The following is a 24,621-nucleotide window of genomic DNA, read 5'->3' as shown; positions in this document are numbered from 1 at the left end:
AAATGGGTCACTTATTGAAAATAAATATATACTCACAGCTTGAGGATTCTTGGACTGGCCAAGTATTTCCAGCAGATCATCGTTGGAGAGGAAGTAAAATCTCGGGAATATCTGTCGTTTGGTTTCGAGATACATGTCGAGAGATTTCTGAATCTCTTCCAGCTTGTTGTTCATGTCATTCAGAGTTTCCAACAAACCTAAAACAAAAATAATAGAAATAATAAAATAGATGGATGGATGGATGGATTGATGGATGCATAGATACATGCTAAATAGTGAACCCTAGTCAAGTGAGGATAATAGATTGGGTCACATGCAGGTAGTTTGATCCATAATTCAATGATATGATATCTCATTCTCTACAGAACTAATAATAACCTTTATAAAGGACTGACTCTAATTTGTAACAGTGGTTTCCAAAGGATCCAACTTACTGCGACCTTCTATGACTACCTTTTCTCTGTGTGAATGATTTTCACCACACTATGCATGATGCGTTGATCCGAGCGCATAATGATATTTCATTATGAGACTGCTTTTAATATTTTCATTGATAAATCTGTGGTTGCTGCCTAGTCCACCCCTACCTACAGGGGCTGACTTCAGTACCTTTTCCTGAGTTAACTGATTTAAATACCTTCATGATGTGTTCCTCTGAGTGCATTGTTATCTTTGTTCATTCTGGTCATGATCTCCTTCCAGCTTGCGTTGACTCCGTCAAACTCTGCCGACTCTCTCGGCAACTGCTTCCTGATATCTTCACCAAGGAAAATATTCTGAAGCAGATACAAAAAAAAGTTCAAATTAGCATGCAACTTAGTTGTATATAGCATGAACAATATGACAAAGGTATATTGAATGGATGGAACAAATTGCTCCATTGGAATTCACGGCGAATTAGACTGTACTTTCTTACTCGCTACCTTAGCCATAACATCAAAAGAATGGTATTACCTGGTATTTACTTATTAAAGTGGGAGATATGATAAATTTGTACATATTCAATACTGCTTATATATTTTTTTATGTTTTAATTATTACCTTTTCCTTATCTTGAAACTATTTTCTCAAGACATAACTTGAGATTACAGTTTCTTTACATTTTTCCATCTATGACAACAAAGTAATGTTCACGGACCCCAGGCATAGGGAGTATCACCAATGACCTCATCCCCAACTTATGGCTGGGAATGTGGTCTTGCTTGCCAACGATGGCACTCTCAGACATTTTTCTGTCTTGAAAGCATAAGTGAGTAATATTGACAAACACATTCAGCTTGTACGAACGGTACCCACTTTTGTATACAGACCAGCTGTCGACACCTTATCCTTCTTTGACCAAGAAAATGTATACACCCAGGTGTCTACAGATCCCGGGTTGAGAAACATGTAACTAAACATTCATGAGATCGGAGTTTGCAAAACCTATCCACAAAACTACTTTAAAAACAATGCATAAAGGATTGAGGCAAGTCTAAATCATCAATACACAATTAATGTAAACAACCAAAGGATGGCTTTTAGCAGCTAAAATATTTTCTAAATGGTGGAGAATGATGACTGCCGGGAACGGATACAATACCTCGAGATACATCCACTGTCTCTGGACGGTTAGTGTAACTTCAATCACTTCCAGGATATGAGACAGAGTTCTCTCCCAGTAGTCTACTTCCTTCTCGAAGGCCTTCACAAATCGGGAGGCCTTCATGGTAGATAGGGTTACTTGGTTATCCTCCAGAGCCTGAAAGACTTCATCAGTAGCTCTATAATAAAACATTACAAATCAGCATTTTAAAATAAGTCAGAGGCAACAGTACCTGGCATGGAACTAGTGTTGATAATCAGTCATACAGTGTTTAAGTCTCTGTGGTTTCTTGACTTATAAAACTTACAAAGAAAGTTAAAGTGGATGGCCAGCAACTTGCGACTAGATAAATCTGTTGCTGTGTACTGCACGACTGTTATACCTACATATAACCTATAACCTAATCTTCAGATCACTTTTTCGAATACCATGCTAGCAATACCTCGTGTAAAGTTACCATACCTGGTGTAAACATATCATAACTCATGTAATCTTGCCATACCTCATCAAATCATGATACACCTCATGTAATCTTGTCATACCTCATCTAATCATGAAACATCTCATGTAATCTTGTCATTACTCATCTAATCATGATACATCTCATGTAAACATATCATACCTCATGTCATCATGCTATACCTCATCTAATTATGCTATACCACATGTAAACATACCATACCTCCCTCATCTCATCATGATACACCTCATGTAATCTTGTCATACCTCATCTCATCATGATACCTCGTGTAAACATACCATACCTCATCTAATCATGATACCTCATGTAAACATACCATACCTCATGTAATCATGATACACCTCATGTAATCATGATACACCTCATGTAAACATACCATACCTCCCTCATCTCATCATGATACACCTCGTGTAATCTTGTCATACCTCATCTAATCATGATACACCTCATGTAAACATACCATACCTCATCTAATCATGATACACCTCATGTAAACATACCATACCTCATCTAATCATGATACACCTTGTGTAAACATGCCATACCTCATCTAATCATGATACACCTCATGTAAACATGCCATACCTCATCTAATGATACACCTCATGTAAACATGCCATACCTCATCTAATCATGATACACCTCATGTAAACATGCCATATTCCTCATTTAATTATGGTACACCTCATGTAAACATACCATACCTCATCTAGGTGTGCTATACGTCATGTAAACATATCACACCTCCCTCATTTCATCATGATACACCTCATGTAATCTTGCCATACCTCATCTCATCATGATACCTCATGTAAACATATCATACCTCATGTAATCATGATACACCTCATCTCATCACACCATACCTCATGCAATCATCTCCATCTTACTTACTTGAGTCTAAAGTGACCTCTGTCTTTGTATGGTGAAATATCCAGCACCATGTCATCCCACGTAGCTTTGATTTCTCCCAGAGACTGCTCGATGGCCAACTCTTTACTGGCCGCTCCCGACACCTCTGAAACCTTCTCTGCAAATTGGTCAAAACCGAGCTCTATGATCTTCTCTAGAGTGAAGTCATCCGCTTTGTGGTCGAAAGGCTTCTGAATTTCCTCTTGTATCTGCTGCCAGTGACGGTCCCTCATGGCGTGGTTGTGGAGGTCCACCACCAACGGCATAGTACGTCTGAACTGATCCACACGATTCTTTGAAAACTCTACAATCTCCCAGTTCTTTTCCTACAAATGATTGACGCCATAAACATGAATGAAAAATATTAATAACCTCCTTGCAAAAAAGGTTGAACAGATGCAAGCCGTGTGCATAAATTAAAGTGTAGAAATAGCATATGAAAAATAAAATTCTAAACAAGAAAAAAAATAAACTGAATTTCACTTTTGACTTTACAATTTCAGTTGAAAATTTAAAATTATACCAGTAGACACTGATTTTATTTCTCACTCAGTACTACCATTTGTTGGTACAATTTTTATAAAACGGAATAAAATGTTATAAGAATTTAATTCTAACCATTTCCTCTTGTAAAGGGGAATACTTGAAAAAGATTCATTTATTCAGCTCGTAATCCTTCACATCCTTGTATTTATATATGTACCATTGTACTACTGTATACATAATTGTGGAAATCAGCTCAACCTCAATTTTGGTCAACTAAAGTCAACTAAACCCATTCGTGGTTGTCTCGAAATAGTCTCTCAAATAATTCACCTTTAACTCTCTGCTGAGTTTATTTAGTTTCTTGAAGAGATGACCAGCAGTTGTCTCCATCTCTGTGGTGACCAGTTCTGAGAATTTGCCCACTTTCCAAGTGTTCCAAAGACCCTCCCATTCTTGGGTTAGCTGCCAGACAGTTTCAATAGAGTCTAGATCCTGTCAAGGAGAAGATAAAATCACATACAATTTTCAGTCGAAAAATTAAAACGTGACATAAAATTAAACATTTTCATGAGGCCTGTGCAATAAGCATGCATAATATTGACTGCAAAGGGCACAACCCAAATCCATCACATTTAGTAAACAAATAAACAATAAAGTCTATAAGGCACTGTGTCACAGAGGAAAGCTGCAGCAGCTGCAAAATTGCCTGCAGCGAGGCTGAATCAACACTGATCAATAGAAACTATCTTGGCTGACAAGACTTGCATACTGTATGAAGCCGCAGAGCACAGCAAAAGGTATTCAACACAGCCTAGCTGCAGTGACAGTGCAGCCCCCTCAGCTTCCAACTTTTGACATAAAAAAAAATAAGATAGCCCTTGGCCAAATTTTTTGGCACCGCGAACATCATCCAACCACTCATGCTAACTGCACCACCTCCAAAACACATCTTAACATAGGAGGTAGGTATTCAGAAGAGGGTTTCACATAGCTGTGTATAAAATGTCTGTATTACGTATGCAAGTAAGACTTGGTGATCACTTGTTTAATAAGTACACTATTTAAAATACCTTATCTACTTGCTGTATTTCTTTAGCAGGCGGTTGGTCTATCTTAAAGATACTGAGGCCTCTTCTCAGGGTAGCCTCTTGACTCTTGAGGTTCGTGAGTTGTTCTCTAGACTCCATGACTTTTTTCAAAGCCTCTTCACATGCTAGTTGACTGCTGAATGGACCTGCATGAGAAACGATCAAAGGGGAATATGATAACATGTGCATGATTTGCATTTGATTTTGATAAGATATGTCATAATAAAGGTGTTAACATTCCTTCAAAATCAGTCAGCTCTTATTTAAAATTCAAAGTCACAATATTTTTTTACTAGCAATGATCACGGAGGTAATAAAAATTAGTTGAATTTTAAATTAGCAGAGATCTGACAAAATTTGTCCACATTCACATTAGTCAACTAAAATATTCATCTAAATGAGGAAAATTATACCCCCCCACCCCCGAAAAAAGAAGCTATAAATATATTTAAGACAAAACAAAAGGATGCCACCCCTGTTTGAAAGTTTGAAATTTATACCATTCGTCTGGAAGTCCTCCACGAGAGCATGAACCGTCTTCTTAAATTCCTCGGAGGAATGGATCAGCCCCGTCTTGAATTTTTCTTTGTATTTCTTCAGCATTACATCGCTCTCGATTAAGCACTCCTGGAATTTCACCCACTCGTTGCCAAGATCATCCAACATCAGTTTGACCTAAGAAAGGAAACAACAGAAGGAAACTACTGAAATGTTTTGGAAAAGAAATAGGTTAAATTAAACAAAGCATTATAATCCTGTGGAAATTCCACTCTGATCAAATTATTTCCATGTTAACACCAGTATACCTGAATGTTGAACCCTGCCACTTCCTCATCATCCTTTCTGCCTACCTATCACCTCCCCCCCTCACCCCCCCATCCAAGTAACTATGCTAGTGTAAAGTGATTAACATATATCCCAGATAATAAGACTGGGGAAAACATATCTAACGTTAAATATTTGACACTTCTGTGAGGAGTATTATCTCTCAAACCGATCTTTGGAAGCCTCAGCCCCACTTTTTTTTCTCGCTGTATGGGACACTGAAACGACCGAAAAAACCACTGACCTCTTCGGGGATGGGCACATCATACTTCTCTAAGATAGAAAATTGTTCATGGAGAGGAGGGAATTTGGCTTCGATATTTGGCAGGTCGTTCTGCAGTTTCTCCAATAATGCCAGACTATCACCGAGCTCGTCCAACGTCTGTGGAGGTTTACTCAACCTGGTCAGGAAAAAATTAAAAATTTAAAAAGGATTTAAAAATTGAAAAACTACATCAAATGTTTGTGTATGTAATACTGTCTCAAGCAAAATTTCCCTTTACAAAAATTTGGATTATTGTGAAACAACACTTTCAAAAGCTATTATAACAGTATCATTTACAGATTGTAACTTTACGATTGTAAATCTTTACACCTCCACCCATCATTTGACAAAAATATTCATACTGGCAACTTTTTCTTTATATCATCTAATTGAAAACCTATCATAACAAATAATGCATGATCTCCCGATTTCTTTTTTTTGGGGGGGGGGGACAAAAGTAGATATCATTTTCTCAAAAGGGGTGTAACTACCCTCTGCTTAAAATTTGTGTGATTAATTTCTGCAGGAGACTAAGTTTCAAGTGAGTGAATTGCAATGGTTTAATCTTGGAACAGGAAGACAGGAAGCTATTAACACACAAAACTTAATACAAAAGATAATACAACTTGGTATCATGAAATCCACTAACAAGAGAATTTTGCCCAAACAAATCTGTCAACTTACAATTCCTGGTTCTCTTGTAAGAATTTGTGCAAGTCCTTGAGTGTCTGACTGGCCATCTCGGCTAGCAAGGTGGTAAACTTATTCTGCCACTCGTTACAGTGGCTCAACAGGGCAAATTTGAGAGGGGAACAGTCAAGCAGGACAAACTGGATGTTGAGCACAGTTTCCTCTTTCTGTACGTTATTAGCTACTTCAGAGTACCTGGGAAGGTGTAACACAAATTATATCATCAAAACAACTGGTCTGTCAACTGACATTAAAAAAAACAAGAGTGAACTTTTAAATGTGTTGAAAGTGGTAAAGAGCAACACATGTTACTTAAAGATATTTGTGGTATTCAGTGGATTAAAAACTTAATCTTCTTACAAATATATGCAAAAATTGATTGATAAGAAAAAAGCAACGTTTTTTTCGTTTAAAATTTTTCTCATCAATCTTCTTATTACTAGGTAAGCACTAATAGTAACAATACATAGTCTGCTTATGATGTGTGGGAATTTTAATTACTGGAAATACAAACTATCTATTGAGACAATACAACACAAGAAATGTAACATAGAGGACTTGACATAAGACAGGAAAAAAATTTAAAAAATTAATGTAATTGATGATACCACCTTGAATCCATGCAATTTGTACATTTTAATCCCTTTCATCTTTCCCCTATCTCCCCACCCACCCCCCCCCCCCCCCGTTCAAAAAAAATAAACTATGGCATAATGCATTTGACAACAAGGAAACTACTACAAACTGAAAATTCTTTGTCTTTTACATACATATTCAATTCCATAGATGTAGTTCCAATTCTCAGCAACTGTACCATGATTCAGTACCCTTCCATTAACGATTAATCTACCTTCATTAAAATATTTCTTAGTTCTTTATTATTCTGTAAGTCATTGATCTGAACTCTGATCAATTGAATATCAAAGCACGACGATTGAAAGAAAAATGTCTACATCCCAAACTTTTGATGCTTTCGTCTAAAGTAGGACTAAAATAAAGAGAGGAGTGTCTGCCGCCTCCTAACCATCCTCTTACCTTGCGATATCAGCATCGAATGATGACACAGGAGGATTCAGCCGTTGATATCTTCGAATGAAGGCATCTTTATTGATCTCCCAGATCTCACGATAACTGCAAAAAAGAGAAATGTTTTAATGAAACTTTCCATGTAGCTATAATTATCCATTAACATTTATCTTGTTGATATAGTGTTTATAATGTCTTATGTAACAGGTGCAGCACTGGTTAAATTGCTAGGGTTACAGATACAAGTCTCCCACTTAAAATATCCATAGGAATCCATCCAGTTTTGCCCCACACAAGTAATAAATTTCATTGTCAAATTCAACTGGGATGGTTATCTCTCGATCTGTACCAACGTGCTGCTTTTAGTATCAATGCATCCCCCTTCATTTTACCCCCATAAAAATTGCTGGTTTATAAACTGAGAAATGGAGTTTGTTTCTCTTCTTTCAGTGACTTCAAAGCAACTTTGTTCTCCACGGACCAAGAACCTGGTGCATTTCACCTTGTATGGTATTTAAATATAGTTGTTAACGGCAAGGGATAAAGCTAGCATGCATTGGCAAACAGACACTAAATGATAGTTCTAGAAACAGAAAGATATAAGATCCACCTGCACAACTAAAATTTATTTGACAATTTGTCCATCAATGATCATTAAATATGGACTCAGGTTCAATAGAGCCAAATGTTGGGCTTTCTTATTTAACTTAGTATTGAACCATGTGACACATAAACGGGTACCAAAGGAACATATTCATAGCAGTCATCCTTACTTGTCCCAAGTTTTGAGGTAGTTCATGAGGTTCTGGCCGTTAGTCTGCATCCCAGCATCGATAGCTTTCTGAATCTTCTTTGTTTCATCATCTTTCTCTATCACTGATGAGATTGGCTGACAGAAAGAACAAAACACAAGGGGAAACAATGAATCAATTCATACATTGACGTACCCCAAGAAGAAGAAGAAAGAAAGGTTAAGACCAAAATAACCAAAGATGAGACCAAAAGAAGAAAAGAAGGTTCCATACAATGACCACTTGCAGAATGTTGCTCTATCACTGTGTTCTATGATACAGTAACTGCACACATCCAACAAAATTTAAAAAAAATAGTAGCATGCCATGCAGGGTAAGAGAGGGTGCTGAAATTTATTCAAAAATACTCTTTCAAAACATCAGCAAATGCAATAAAATTTGAGAGTCTGAATCCTTGATACTAGCAAGATCTTCTCAAAGAAAGACTGACAGAAGTTTAACAGATATAAACATGCAAATCACACACACACAGAAAAGGTAGGGAGAAATTCAACTGTATTCAGTACATAAATAGGAGGTACAGGAGGTACAGAAGGCAAGGCATAAACTAGGAGAAATACAACCAAAGAAGTGGTATCCAAAGAGGTGGAGATAAAACAAAAGAAGAAAGGAAAACAGGTGGATTAAAAATGGGGAACAAAACTCATGATAGAAGGTGTGAGAGGAAATGATTATTGATTATACCGACACTACTTCCCTCAAAAATCTCTTATGAGTGAGTGGCTCGGGGGTGGTTGGTGTCACCATTTGTTGGTGATAACTTATATATTACATCAATAAATCTCAACATCCTAAGTTATGATCTATTTACCTCTCGATGAGATTTCTTCCTCGTCAGTAAGTCAGGGAGCCTCTGGATGACAGACACAGCCGATGTCAGCTGGGTACTGGTATTCATCATGATCGTTGATAACTGCTTCAAAGTTGGTGAAAATTCAACAGCATTCTGCAAGAGGTGGAAATCAATGGCAAAAATGTCAAAAAATTGACATTCATTTTACTACCAATGACCAAACTGATATTTCTGTCTTTTTTTTCGACATCATTTCGATTGTTCTCACAAATTTCCAGGATGTGAGTTTTGCACAGTAACATCAAGGAGTGTTAGCTCAGTGGTTAACGCCGGTGCCTTTCGATCTTATAAGGTCTTGAGTTCGAGTCACTCCAAGATTAAGGTATGTCGTCCAGTTACAGAGTTGTTGACAATTGACAATTCATAATCATGGACGTTAATATAAATCTAAGAGACTGACCTCAGTCAGCTAGCGGTTTTGATAAGCCAATGATGGCTTCTTCGCGAGTTCCTGCTTGCAGGAGGATTTAAAATACAGATAACATTTTCCTCTCAGCATCTTGTACAATGCATCTTGTAATATTTACCTGACTGGCTGTTCTGTGTGGTTGGCACTCATGGGACAAACATGCATGTGGCACATACTTATTAAATATAGGCCCAGTTTCAAGCAAGTACAAAACTAACCTGGTTGGACCCTGGGGACAACTACATCACTGGGCCCCCTTTTGAAGTCTTCATTTTTCTTAAGTATACTATGATAATGAGAATACATTATTCTTTTATGTCATATTTCCCCAGGCTGTAGCCTATGACCTTCCCCTCCCCCCCCCCCTTTACATTGCAGGCCAGAAGCTCTTTGCTACTTTACCATTCTGCTAATAACAAAACGAATAACATCCCACCTTTTCACTCTCCAAAACAACTTTGACCCTAAACAGAGGATTGGGTGAGCTTTTGCCATCTCCATTAATGGCTCTGGACAATTCTTGGAGTGACCACTTCACATTTAACCTGAAGGCCTCTTCTACCATGTGGTCCATTTTCTCGGTATAACCTCTCCAGTGGTTCTGAACCTAAGAATAGCACCAAGAAGAGAGGCAATGTTGCTACACCAGATCACATTGCATGTAAATTAATTCATTTATTGGGGGTTTTTTTTGGGGGGGAGGGAGCAAGAACATTAGTAAAAACAGGAGGGGCAAAATAAAAAAATTATTGAAGATAGAGCAAGCAGGAAATAATTTATCCAGGATCCGACACAAAATGCTACTCAACATTGGTAAATTGCTGTATAAGTGCACAGATGTATAGCAGTTGTTTTTTGTTTGTACACAGGTACCATATCTATGAGACAAAGTTCAGATGCTTCAAAACTGCCACACAAATTTATTCCACTGCAAAAGCTAAGAAGTTCTCTACATGTGTGTTAATTGTTTGGCTAATGTCAGTGAACTAAATAGAAGTATCTCTTCTCCAGTGCATTAATCTGTCCTTTATAAATCGTAAGTTTATACAAGGCTCACATTCAATTTCAACATCTTACCATAAAAATGTGACTCAGGACTCTTGTTCAACTCAGATCAATACCTCTTAAGTTCAATCAAGATCAATATTGCATTTGGGCTATCAGCTTCATGTTAATTGTGCTCATAACTAAACAGTCAATCCAAATCTTGTGTAAGCACTATCACTTGGAATATGCAGACTATTATATCAGAAGTATCTCAATCACTATGGTAACTATGAAAAACACAGCGTCAATATGGACCTGACAGGTACCTAGACTCCCTATCGCCATGACTACAGATTGCCATAGTTACCCCACATTGCCATGACTATCATACATACCTCCACTCCATCTGTTTTGAAGACTTCAAATGTTTTTCTCATGGTAGCTACAATCTCTTCGTGTATCAACTGCAGCTGCTTCTGTGTGTTGTTTCTGTGTCTCAGCTGATCGTCTTCAAACTCTAATCCCTCGTAGACCTTCTTCCCATCGATGGAGACCAGGAGGGTCTCGCTGATCCTCTTACAACTCTTCGAGACGGTCAGGTTGGCTATCTTGTAATCGTCCACTATGGACTGAACCTGTATATAGATAAATCATTGAGTAAAATCGTCCAATATGGACTGAACCTGTATATAGATAAATCATTGAGTAAAATCGTCCACTATGGACTGAACCTGTATGTAGATAAATCATTGAGTAAAATCGTCCAATATGGACTGAACCTGTATGTAGATAAATCATTGAGTAAAATCATCCACTATGGACTGAACCTGTATGTAGATAAATCATTGAGTAAAATCGTCCACTATGGACTGAACCTGTATATAGATAAATCATTGAGTAAAATCGTCCAATATGGACTGAACCTGTATATAGATAAATCATTGAGTAAAATCGTCCACTATGGACTGAACCTGTATATAGATGATAAATCATTGAGTAAAATCGTTCACTATGGACTGAACCTGTATATAGATAAATCATTGAGTAAAATCGTTCACTATGGACTGAACCTGTATATAGATAAATCATTGAGTAAAATCGTTCACTATGTACTGAACCTGTACATAATTAAATCATTGAGTAAAATCGTCCAATATGGACTGAACCTGTACATAATTAAATCATTGAGTAAAATCGTCCACTATGGACTGAACCTGTACATAATTAAATCATTGAGTAAAATCGTCCACTATGGACTGAACCTGTACATAATTAAATCATTGAGTAAAATCGTTCACTATGGACTGAACCTGTATATAGATAAATCATTGAGTAAAATCGTCCACTATGGACAGAACCTGTATATAGATAAATCATTGAGTAAAATCGTTCACTATGGACTGAACCTGTATATAGATAAATCATTGAGTAAAATCGTTCACTATGTACTGAACCTGTATATAGATAAATCATTGAGTAAAATCGTTCACTATGGACTGAACCTGTATATAGATAAATCATTGAGTAAAATCGTCCACTATGGACTGAACCTGTACATAATTAAATCATTGAGTAAAATCGTCCACTATGGACTGAACCTGTATATAGATAAATCATTGAGTAAAATCGTTCACTATGGACTGAACCTGTATATAGATGATAAATCATTGAGTAAAATCGTCCACTATGGACTGAACCTGTACATAATTAAATCATTGAGTAAAATCATTCACTATGGACTGAACCTGTATATAGATAAGTCATTGAGTAAAATCGTCCACTATGGACTGAACCTGTATATAGATGATAAATCATTGAGTAAAATCATACACAGTTGGCTGGGCTAGGACAATATGAGAACTTTAAAAGTAGTGGCAAAATACCAGGATAGGAATGAGCCAATTCAAGCAGGCTTTAGCCAATACATATGGTAGAGATCACTCTAATAGATTTTATCTTTCATTTGCATTTTACTTAGTCTGGTTTGAAAATTGTGTTTTTTCACGTCACTTCGGATAGGTTAGATTTGTATACTGCAAAGACCATTTGCATGTTATTGTCACATTGGCATTACAAACTTGTTGAAATATCAAATAAAAGCTAGCCATGAACCAAGTACTCAGCCTCATTGGTTGTGAAGATGTCTCAATGGGGGGGGGGGGGGGGGGGGGGAGAGGGTTAGGGAAGTTACCATCTTTCCTGACAAGGTGCACCCTCTGTGCATGCCTTACCACAAATTCTATTATTTGAATGATTTTCAAAAGAAGGACAATTTTTAATTATAAAAATGGAAAAGGTATTGTTTTCTTCTTAGAAAAAATAGGGGTATTTCTTATTTATAAGAAGAGGCAATTATGTTTTAAAAAAAAACAAAAAAACTTGGGATACATGGCCCGGCCCTGCACCCCACATCCATTCCCCCCATCCCTGTCCCTTAAAGACAATAGCAAAGTCAAATGATATATAAGGTTTCTTATGTGTATATCACAGACCACATAAGGTTTACTAACCTTGCCAGCATGCAACCTACATTCACCGATGAAGAAATCTGATATTCCTTTTGATGCCCAGGTTAGTTTGGTCAGGCCAGGATGAATCTTCTTGTCCAAATGTCTAATCCTCTCTCTGAAGAGTCCTCGCTCCTCCAGAGACAGAGCCTCGATAATCCTACAGAAGATGGGTGAGAAAGCAATGAAACTTGCAAAACGAAAACAAAACATGGAATACCTAATTAGGATTAATTAAGAATACTAAAACTCCAGACATATGCAAAGTCACTACCACATTTGTATACAACATTTGTGCACTTTGCTTTAAATGCTTTAGTTTCCAATTCTTTTCAAGATTCTTTACAGAGAACTGTCTGTGAGGCACAAACCATCAAGCCAGCATACCTGTTATAATCTCTGACAACCAGTAACACATTTTCTCGGAGTGTTCGGAGGTCTTCCTTCTTGGCATAGAGCTCTGTGACATAATGTGGTATTTCAAACATTAGTCTCTCCCAGTAATGGATTTCGTTGAACAACTTTAAAAGAGATCTGACAACAAAACAAAAAATTAAAATTAGAACAATTAAAAATCAAAAGGGTGAAAATGTTTAAGCTGTAAAGATGTTATTATTAATTCATACTGATAGATATTTTCTTAATGATCTGTTACCAGATAGTGCCTCTACAGTTAATCACTGTTGCAGTCCTGTTGACTCACTATATGTATATTTCTCCAAGTTGACATTCTTTGCCTGCTCGACATACCGTGGAATGTTACAGGATGCAACATTTTGTTACCATGCATGGCTCATACACTCCCTACCCCACCTGCATGCCAAGCACAGCTCAGTAGACCAATAAATGCCTTACTTATCAAAGTTTACATCCAGCATGGCAGATTTCTCTTTACTTCTTGCCAACAGTGGTACTTCTAGTAGTTTCATGCAGTCTTTGTCCACTGTCGTCGTCCATTCGTTGAATGTTTTACGGACGTAATCATCCAGAGCTGTGCTGAGCTGATCATACTGTGTCTTGGTCTCTGTGCCGGTACCGATTCGAGGCAAGAAATAAGCTTTACCCAAAACCTGAGGATTAATATACAAGGTGATACTAAATAGATGGCCCTCTCCAGGGTAGCCTGGCTAAACTTTATGGCCATTATTAACCTCAAAATGACAACACGGATCGTGACAGAATACTGAGAGCAGAAGTGTTTTAAATACCCTTCTCGTTACATTACTGGAATGTGTATGAAGATTTAAAGTTGATAACGAACCTTGCTGAGGTTGCTTAAAATACTTCTTTTCTATGTAAAGTGAACAAGACAGGAATTTTGGTTCATGCATTCTTAAGGACAGCTATAATACCAACATAGTTTATTGGATATCTTCATGTTGTACAACAACCCTACACTGATTTGAAACCTTAAAAGAAAAAAACCCGGTTACACTGATGGACACTCAGAAAAAAAATTACCCTTTTATTGGGATAAGTCTTTTTTCAAAGAGATGGCACTAAAATCCAACTAACTAAACTTGAGAGAACATTTAAATAGTTGAGTATATTGCTATGTTTCCTTTTCATCTTCATCTTGCTAATAATTTCAGATAAAAAGCAAGAAGTACATTAAACCCATAATTGAGATGTTCTAGCAGCTAACCTCCATGATTCTGTCTATTCTTCTCTTGAGACGCCTTGCCCAGTGGGCCTGGCCCGCATACTTTGGTAGAAGAGGGCCGAGGTACTGGTTCTTCTTGGTCATCTCTTTCTTGACCTTATTCAGTTCTTCGTTGAAGAGTGCGTACACATCTACCGTCTTCTTGTCTATCGTTCTTCGAATGGCCTAATATAAAATTTAAAAAAAAAGATTAAATAAAGAATGGACAGTCCAGATAATGGAAAAGTTCTATCTTTCATATCATTAGGGCATACAGGTAAGTTACGACATGATATTAGAGGTTTTTTTTGTCCAGTTTGTTTTCAAAGTATGTTCATGATGAATAGAAAGACAACAAACAGATACATTAGCTGTGCTATCATCATGGCAACATGGAAACACAGAGTGCTACAATGAAGAGGCACAAACATGATTTTTAAAATGACCTGAACCGGTTTTCTTTTTGGGCTTTATCTAAGTTGACATATATGGACTTTCTGGTCGGTTAAGATCCAAATTACAATCAGTTTTTGTAAAGTAAATATAAATTGACAGGAGTCTCCATACACCAGAAGGAGTCAAGAAGGCACCACAATCTTGTGGGTTAGACCCCAATATTTCAGACAGCCAACAATCAGTTTTTGAAAAGTAAACGCAAGTTGACAGGAGACACACTACTCTGGTGTCTTCTCTTGAATAAAGTCTTTCATACATCTCTAAACTCAATGAAGGTCACACTAGATGGGATAGGTCATTTACGTTATACTTTCATATTGCTTTCTGAAATAATATGCAAATTATTTATCATACCTCCCTGCCTGATAAGTGCTGGAATGCATCTAAGAGCTCAACTCCTTGAGGTACGGTCGTAACGGTCTCGAATGCCGTTGTGATCACGTTCTGCATCATCACCTCCAAGTCCTTGATGCCGGCTCGAAACCTGGCAGAGAGAAAAAATAATCAATGAATGAGGGACACAGGAATATCCCTGGGACTACCCTTCACAGCCAAAATGAATGAAATATTCACAGGGAGTAGTTATTTTGCATTGCACAGCAAAATGCTGGACAAATCGGCCAATTGCCGCAGAAATGTAAACATGTACAGCAACATGCAAACATTGTGAGGTTGACCAAAGGACAATCTACTCTTTACCTCATATGTCCTCATACTCACTGCTACATTGTGAGGTTGTCCAAAGGATGACCTACTCTTTACCTTGTGTCTCTTCACCATCACTGATACATTGTGAGGTTGACCAAAGGACAATCTACTCTATACCTCATATCTTTACTGTCACATCTTTTATGCAGTAGTCATACATTGATGACGAGAGACAACTAACTTTTCTGGACAGGTAACTTAAAAATCAACATTTCTGTTGTTCTTTTGTGGACAGCTTACAAACTTTCCTAAACAATCAACAGACTCTGCTTTACCTGTTGTAATCATCATGCCAAGTTGTTGCCTTCACATCCAGAATTGTTTTCTTGACATTTCTCAGAATCAGTAAATTCTTTTCAAAGGCGTTCTCAATCTCTAGGAGGCTCCTGGTAATCTCAGGTCCTCTCTGACCTCCGAATATGGGCAAGGGTGTCTTGTTTCCGTCCTCCCGTCTCGCAAAATGGATCTGACATTCGCAGACCTGGAGGAAATCAAATCAATGAATGAGCTTTGGATGATGAATATACTGTTTTAAAGTTTGACAAAACATTCCATGAATAAAATGGACAAATTATACACCTACTCTGTCTATCTAAATTGTTTTTATTTTTACTTTTACTGAATAGTAGCTCTACTATTTCATGAACACAAAAAACCTTTTTCCTGCTTTGATACAAATGGAGTAGATGATTGCATTTGAAGTAAAACTTATTTGCAGTTCACCTTATTAACAAGCCCACAAAAGGACTTAACCAAACAAGTTATTCAAACATAATCAACAATAATCAGTTTTTCAGATATTTGTGCACTTCTGATAACTCAAATCTTTTCAAGTCATTAGAACCACTGCAAAAGTTTTATCTGTCCAAGTTGAGCTTACATCCAACAAGTCCTTGCATCTTTGGACAAAGGCATCTATTTGAGCAAATACACTGGTCTGGTCAAGAACCCAACCTTCTTTGGAAAACTTATGATGCATCACTCTTACCTACGGGATGAAAAATAAACAGAAGTGGAGGTTGAAAACGTTACAGAGGAAACAGAAATGGCTCATTAAAATATTGCTAGATCTATGCATGTTATGATCCTCAGGTACAGTTAATACTCTAAAACTAAAACTTAACCAGTATAAACTAGTTTGAAAGCTAGAGGGCCTGACTCTTCATTACCAGCAGGTTCGTCTTCAAAGGTTTGACTTTGAGGAAGATTCTGCAGGAATCCAAAGGCCAGGTCCTCTGACGTACATACTAGTACACATGCATATTTAGTGGTCAAACGGTATGCTCATAGCTTTATCTACCACTTGTGTAAACTTCAGGATAAAAGCCAATGATTCTTGGCCAGAATGTGATTTGAACCAGTGATCTCTGGGTTGACCCCCAGGTCACTGGTTTGAGTCCTGTTCAGGCCAGATCTATCTCTATTCCTTTCCATCGTTGATAATTACCATGTCAGTTTTCCACTGTTTATTTAATTATACTTTTGTTAACTTGGCAGATAATTGTTCCTACTCTTCCACCATTAAATAATGAAAAATAAAAAGCTTCTCTAAAAGTAATGTAGTTAACAATACCGTTAGCCACACATGCACACCCAAAGACACAAAACTCAAAAACTGGAAAATCACAGAATACTTTTTAACTATCGAAAGACTCTTATATGTCTTCCAACATACTATAAAAAAACAATATGTTGCACACTTTGAACTAGGCACTAAATGTTTTCAATGCTTGGTCGAATTTAATCACACAAGTCTGTTTTTCACTTGCACCTAAGGTTTTGATGAGACAACACTTGGAAAAGAACTTATGCAGATATGAAATTTTTCCAAAGACTAAACCAAACTACTTACATTTGTGTAAGCTTCTTTCCAAGCTTCACAACACTTGATGCTTTCTGTCAAACTTTTCATCGAAGATTTAACATATCCGTCAAATAGCTGTTCCAATGAAATAGATCGACAGCACCTTCTGATAATTTCGTTGCTGATCTGTGGCCAAAAAATGACAAAGTGTATCAAACAGAAAAAGATGAAAGTCACATGTTCACATTTAATGTCCACTATGACGATTACATGGATGACCTGTCAAAACTTTAGATATGTGAATACCAAAGTATATTTAAAGGAAAAATAGATCAATTGTTTCAAAGAGACTTTGTTTTACGATTACCCAGTTTACTATGAAAGATTTTCATATCAAATATGACTTAGTGCTGTTCTTAATCACTAAGTAAGTAATCAGAAATCAGGCAGTTATTAAGCGACCACCAATTTGGGAGAAGCTTGCAAGGGCTTATGGATTACAACTTTCACGTTGGGTGGCTTCCAATTCAAAATTTTAGGGGGGAAGTTTGCTGTCAGAATACATCAGATACATTGTTTACCAATAATTTTCTTTTTTCTTAAGCTGACGGAATAGCAAAGCTTGGCGAATCATGTTTGGGTTTCTAACCATAGGTTGAAAATCATAGAATTACAGTATAAATGGCAGATTGAATCTAATTCTGGTAGTCTCACATTTGATAGAACTTTATAATATCATTACCTCAGCTTATAAACCCACTGAGTAGCATCTGAAGTAAAACTCACCTTTCTAAAGAGCCCTGTGAGTCGTTCTCTGCTCTTGAAATGTTCAGAATTGACCCAGATCATTCTGATTCTGTTGAGTAGTGGGGTCAAGATTTCGGGAATATTGGCTGGCTTGGCCCTCGAAAGACGCTCGCACAACTCAGAGAGGGTCGAAAGGAACTTCAGATTACTCTGAGCTTGAGCAGAACCGTCCTACATGTAAAAACAAAGAAAAGTATCTAAATCTTATGAGCTTTAAGTAGAAATAAGGTTAAATTCCTTATAAATCCTGTTGCCTTCATAGGTTCGAACTACAGCACCTGAAATCTGTTCAGGGAAGACAGTGTCTTCTCGACTGGGTCAGAAAATTTGAAATAGGTATTTAATTATGGACTGGTTACAGTATCATGAAGCACACCAGAGTCTTCTTACTTCCCATAGACAACATAACATATGTTGTCATAAGTATCAGCCACAATGATTTCTTAAGGGTGATAACAAAATGGTTAGAATGTTGATATCAAGGTTACTTCAAAAGACATCTTATGTTCTCCAAATCCTTCTAACATGCAAATCCCACATTGATCATATCCTTAGTAAGCATAAGAAGGAGGATTTGCTAACAGTGAAACTTTCTCCATCCTCTAGCTTACATTTTGACAGGATTACATTTTTACATTGATTAAATCATAAACAAAGAACATATCGATCAGTTACGAGGTTCTTCTCACTTTACTATGTCAGCTGAAATTTGCCAGTTTCATGACTTTTCAATCTCTTCTTTTATTACTTTTTTTTTACTCTGAGATACAAAACTCACTTGAATTAACTTTGATAACTTTTTGAAGGATGTGACATAGGAAGACTTGGAATGTTCCAGGATTTGCTGGACTCGGATCACTCCATCTTTCTGGAGTTGCTCACTGATACCGGAGAGATCTGTACATCTATTTCTCCAGAAATCAATCTCCTCCAAGGGTCCGGCATTCTCTGACGTCTCCACTGCCTCCTGAGATGCCAGGACCTCTTTTATCTGTCGGGTCCAATGCACCATAGCAGCTACACGATATAACCATGCGGAAAAGCACAAAAAAAAAAAAAAAACTTGAAATTCCTAAACAACCATCAGTATCCTACAAACATGCAGACTTTTTTGTGATCCTTGGAAGTGGCTTCAGTTGAAAGTGATACAATATTCAGACATTAAATTTTTGTCAACTTTCAATTCATCTGACGAACAATTATTTCTATGAAGAAGTGGATTTATTTTAAAGTGGGACTTTCTCCATCCAAATTTGATCATGAGTAACTAATGGTCAGTTTCCCAATGAACCACTCAATGTAGGAAAAACATTACCCCACACAATGCATTAGAACTTGATTCAATGCTATGGTTACTTTATATTGGTTTTGATAAAGTGCCTGTGAATGAAGACAATGTATATGATATCATAACTTTATACTCACTCTCTAATCTTTGCACCAGTTCCTTATCCTTTGCTGCCTTTCCTGGAGGTATGCTGAGTCCTTCGTTAGGAATGTACAACACTGTGTGTCCCTTCATCTTATAATGTGTGTCTGTAAGACAGGCCATGAAGCGATGAAGCTGTGCTGAAAAATCATTCTTTATACCTGGTAGAAGGATAGTTAAAGGAAACTTAAATGGAGATGGAACAATACTAGAACACTACTGGTCACACAGAACACCGGTACACTACTGGTAACACAGAATACTGCTACACTTCTGGTACTCTACTGGTTCAGACCAGTACTCTACTGGTACACACCAGTACTCTACTGGTATACAATGGAACACTACTGGTAACACAGAACACTGATACTCTACTGGTACACACTGGTAGACTACAGGTAACACAGAACACTGCTGGTACACACTGGTATTCTACTGGTACACACCAGTACTCTACTGGTACACGTGGGTACTTTACTGGTACACACCTGTAATCTACTGGTACACACTGGTATTCTACTGGTAACACAGAACACTGGTACTCTACTGGTACACATCTGTACTCTACTGGTAACACAGGACACTGCTATGCTACTGGTACACACTGGTATTCTACTGGTTCATTACTGGTACATTCCGGTATTCTACTGGTACACACAGAACACTAGTACTCTACTAGTAACACAGAACACTGATCTCACTGAAACACACAGAGACATGCACCGTACTGTTAACATACTTTGAAACTTGGCAAATGTACCATGACCCTAATGCTTTTTCGTAAAAATGATAAAACAATCATGATAAAACAAAAGCCAATGTTTGGTATGCAACGGACACGAAAGGAAAACAGCGCAGATCTTCTTCTGATATGATTCTTAGCTTTGAAAATTTACCTTTTTAACCATATTAGAAACAACGGATCAATTTTACCTACTTTTACAAATCAGAATAGTCTAAATATTGCAATATGATCTTCATTAATGTTTCAGCACTATGTCTAACAGTATCCTGTTGATAATGTTGAACTTAGCCAAATTATCAGCAACATATAGGTCTGTCCCATTTGCTGTGGATTAAATTGAAAAGAATAAAACACAAAACATAAACAATGGAAATACAAAGAAAAGAAAAGGATACTATCTGGCCATGATGTATTGTCAAAGAAGAGCGGTGCATAGATGCTATGCATAAGCCTGAGCAGGCTCTCGATGTGACCTCCTCGAACGGTCCCAAACTGGACGGTGTTTGCAACATTCCTGGCTGTAATTGGATCTGAATCTGCTCTTCTGATGAAGTATGTGAGTTCTTCGACTGGTTGAGTTGGGATAGCATTGTCCACTAACAGTCCCATCTGTGCGTCTACGTATATGACCAACAGCCGTGCCTGGCTGGTCGGCTCCGCAAAGCTAGAAATATTCCCTTCGTGTTCTGGTGTCCACATTTCAGGTTTGAGCGTCGATAAAATTACTCGTTCCTTGACGTATGCAACCTAGAGGTAAAAAGAAGGATACAGGTACATTATATGCTTCATGTTTGCTTATACCCATTGGTAGATTTGGCTTAGCTACACAGAATTACACTGCTCACAGGTTATCAGCACCTGCATAAACTTTAGCTTACTACACAATGGAACACCAACGTATTTTTCATTTTAACACAAATTTGTTGCCATTAGGTTTTATCTTTGTATTCAAATTACAAGGGTTTGAAACAGCATGCAAACGTCAACAGCATAAAATTGACATAGAATATTATTATTTTGGACTTGATCATTTAAGTCTTTACAGGTCATTTTGTTTTGATATATAAGTATGAACAGCTAGGATATGAAGAAGAAAATTGTTTCAATGTGGGTTACGTTATCCTTTTAATTCCAAAGTTGAAATTTTCCCAAGAAATATTTGTACAAATTTTATTTTATTATTTATTCTTGCACAAATGATTTTTAATTGAAGCCTTTTTCTCACAACTTCTACTACATTAATCATAAAAATTGTGACTTTTTCTTACAAATTATACAATGGAGTTGTCTTCTGTAGACAAGCAGGAATAATTGTGAGACATCTGCTAATGTGGCAAGATCATGAACTTACAAATATACATTTAACATGTGTTGTTCCTATGATATAAATCAAGAAAATATTTATAACAAAGTCGTTCTTACAAAATCTAAAACAGTCTCTGGTTCTGCTGGTGTTACAGACTCGGCGCCAAAATCTGGAACTTCCTCCTCAGGAAGAGGTATCTCCTCCTCCTTCTGTAGTTCATCATTACTGTCTACACCAACGTTGGTGAGGTCTCCATTAACAAGCTCACCATTAACAGCTGGAGACCTGCTGGATTCCTCTCCATCATGCACACTTTCTATTCCTTTTGAAAGAAAAGGAAATGGCAAAGATAGCTTTATGTCAAAATAAGATAAGGTAAAAGTGGAACTTTTTAATTTTACAGTCTTGTGTCGAGCCTAAGGCCTTCTCACTCAACTTTACAACAATAAATCCAGAGCTTAATATTTTAATGGAATAAACTTATATGAAGCTCTCTTGTACTGCCAGTACACAAATATCCTATTTCTTCGAGGGACAAAAACAAGTTTATACACACACCATAAAACATTAAAAATGTAAAAAACTTATTTTACAGCATGGTCACTTAATCTGTGAACCAAATGTAGGCTGACCTTTCTAACCAAGACGAAAGAAAGGAACCCCCTTCAAGGAATCCCCTTCAAGCTTCAACACCCATAGGGCAGCACCTCCTCCTTCTTAAAATCCTGGATTTGTCCCTGAAGAGTGTGATATGTTGGCATTCTCCACACCCACACAACCTACCCCCTACACCCCTCTTGGCCCTTCTTACCCAATCAATTCCCAGCACCAAACTGAAATCTGGTGGATATTTGTTGCTGCTAGTGCTTAGCTTACACTTCCAATTATGATATTTCAGGCAAAAGTTGATGCCTAAATGTAATTTTGAGTTGGTTGTACCCAGGTTTGCTTCTAAATTCTTTGAATTGAAAGAATTATTCGTTTGTCATTGCAAAATAAGCAACAATGCTAACCATGAAATACACACTCAAATGACAAATTTACTACACAGATTATGCAAAATTAATACAGAGCAATTTTGACATATTATATTGTACTTCATAATTTATGGCCTGATGTGAACCTTTTCCAAAAATAAACAACAAATATTACCCTCAGAAATGTTATCAATAGATACTGTATTTTCTTAAATCAGTTGCTGAACGTACCAGATGTTCTGGAAGGAGCCGTCTGTCTGTTTCCTTCTTCTGTAATTTTGTTTTCCTCCTGTTGTGTTATGGCACCATTCTCCTTATCATTATGGTCTGTTTCTTCATTCACTGGTGTAGGCTCAGGTGAGTCTGCCATAGCCTAATGTAACTTCTTCAGAGAAATAAAATTTTATCAGGGTATGCAGAATTAGAAGTGTTAAATTAATGTTACTGTTTTAAGTGTACAGTGTACTGTACATTTAGCTAGCTTAGGCCATTACAGTTGTAGCAAGTAGGCTAACATTCAGAAAGTTATAATGTTAACAAGGTTTGGGAATTTAAAACAAGCTACAATTTGGTATTGATATCATTATCCATGGGCCCATCAATTTTCTTGGAGAAAACAAAAATGGCACTATAGGCTACTGCTTCCTATAGTGAGATAGGCCTTGTAAATTTTCTATAGAAATCTCTAGTGACTAGTAGGCCTACTTTCAGTAATTTCAACCAGATAGTTTAACATTATCTTTGGGTTTAGAGCTTAAGAGGTTGTAACAGCTAACTAGTGATCAACCCTCTCCCTCCAGAGGTCCCCACCCCGATCTGCAGACATTTCCATATTATGATTACTCCAAGGTCCAGTACTTAAGTACTTACTTAGGTGTCCGAACTTCAAAGTGACCATGCTACTACTTTTACAACCAGGAGTAACAATAATTTCAGGTTAGGATTAGTGTTAGGATTGGGGTTTAAAGTTAGGGTTACCCCTGCTACATGCGCAGTTGCTTTATTTACTTTACTGCGCTTGATTCGCCTTTGTCGTATGAATAGTTCATAAATAATTGTTACGACTAGTCGTAAGAATGGATTTGTTTAGTCTTTTAGGGTTATCTGTTTTAAGATTTTTACCTCTTTCTTATGATTAACTTGGTTTCTTAATTTTCTTTAACTTTTTTACCTTTACTCTTTTAAGTTTGTACAGCGCCATAGCTTATGTCTTTACATATGTGCGCTTTAGAAATGTTTAAATAATACTAATAATAAAGAATAGCCACGGCCTTGTTTTTTTCCCCCTAAAATTCATCTTAGATCTGTTGACAGTAAAAGTGAGTAGGATAGTTTATTTAAGTCTATTTCGGTATTAAAAGAACACTTACATTATGCCTACACCGACTAGGGTACAAAACATTTGCTTAACCTAGGCTACATGTATCTCCTAGCCATAGAGCAGAATATAAGAACTGCTCAGTGCTCTATGCTCCTAGCCCAGGTTTGTTACTATCCTACATAATACTGCCAGTGTTATTGTTAGACTAGGCTGATTGCCTGCGCGTTTTCATTAATTACCTGAAGGCAAAACCCCTGAAATCGTTCGATTTATACTAAATTCGTCACAAATATTCGACAAATAAAGCAAACCGTCACCTTATGACTGACCTCTTAAGATGATATTATGAGCCGGTGCAGAAAAATTGCATGTTATCTTTAAAGCTACTCTGAAAAAGACAAATTTGAGTAGACAGCCGAAACTCGTTTCCGTGGTAACGTTTATTTCTAATAGAGGGCGTCCGACTCAAACACATAATGTAAGTCGTATTAATACGAAAA

General features: G+C 37.1%; 1 protein-coding gene across 4 annotated transcripts in view; it reads right to left on the bottom strand.

The window, feature by feature from the left end:
- LOC139975469 (dynein axonemal heavy chain 2-like) overlaps positions 1-24,566 on the bottom strand; it is a 71,887-nt gene extending 47,321 nt beyond the window's left edge. Inside the window, exons 1-29 of one of the 4 annotated variants that reach the window (XM_071983468.1) lie at positions 24,451-24,566; positions 23,032-23,185; positions 21,940-22,145; positions 20,913-21,264; positions 19,769-19,933; positions 19,122-19,360; positions 18,323-18,514; positions 17,585-17,722; positions 16,613-16,720; positions 16,008-16,213; positions 15,379-15,508; positions 14,572-14,754; positions 13,782-13,996; positions 13,314-13,460; positions 12,930-13,086; positions 10,815-11,054; positions 9,869-10,039; positions 8,982-9,116; positions 8,132-8,247; positions 7,368-7,463; positions 6,327-6,527; positions 5,622-5,778; positions 5,053-5,227; positions 4,535-4,698; positions 3,795-3,956; positions 2,961-3,304; positions 1,583-1,763; positions 638-776; positions 37-197 (exon numbers count right to left, since the gene is read on the bottom strand). In XM_071983468.1, the coding sequence (XP_071839569.1) occupies positions 37-197; positions 638-776; positions 1,583-1,763; positions 2,961-3,304; positions 3,795-3,956; positions 4,535-4,698; positions 5,053-5,227; positions 5,622-5,778; positions 6,327-6,527; positions 7,368-7,463; positions 8,132-8,247; positions 8,982-9,116; positions 9,869-10,039; positions 10,815-11,054; positions 12,930-13,086; positions 13,314-13,460; positions 13,782-13,996; positions 14,572-14,754; positions 15,379-15,508; positions 16,008-16,213; positions 16,613-16,720; positions 17,585-17,722; positions 18,323-18,514; positions 19,122-19,360; positions 19,769-19,933; positions 20,913-21,264; positions 21,940-22,145; positions 23,032-23,170 (5,019 nt within the window). In that variant the 5' untranslated portion in view covers positions 23,171-23,185; positions 24,451-24,566. Of the gene's footprint in view, positions 1-36; positions 198-637; positions 777-1,582; positions 1,764-2,960; positions 3,305-3,794; positions 3,957-4,534; positions 4,699-5,052; positions 5,228-5,621; positions 5,779-6,326; positions 6,528-7,367; positions 7,464-8,131; positions 8,248-8,981; positions 9,117-9,868; positions 10,040-10,814; positions 11,055-12,929; positions 13,087-13,313; positions 13,461-13,781; positions 13,997-14,571; positions 14,755-15,378; positions 15,509-16,007; positions 16,214-16,612; positions 16,721-17,584; positions 17,723-18,322; positions 18,515-19,121; positions 19,361-19,768; positions 19,934-20,912; positions 21,265-21,939; positions 22,146-23,031; positions 23,186-24,360; positions 24,380-24,438 lie in introns of those variants that run through there. The other 3 variants (XM_071983469.1, XM_071983471.1, XM_071983470.1) reach the window with 3 other exon arrangements.
- Positions 24,567-24,621: the final 55 nt, after the last annotated feature.

This window comes from Apostichopus japonicus, chromosome 10 (genome assembly GCF_037975245.1).
Source record: "Apostichopus japonicus isolate 1M-3 chromosome 10, ASM3797524v1, whole genome shotgun sequence".
Lineage (NCBI taxonomy): Eukaryota > Metazoa > Echinodermata > Holothuroidea > Aspidochirotida > Stichopodidae > Apostichopus > Apostichopus japonicus.
This window is presented reverse-complemented; position numbering and strand designations above follow the sequence as displayed.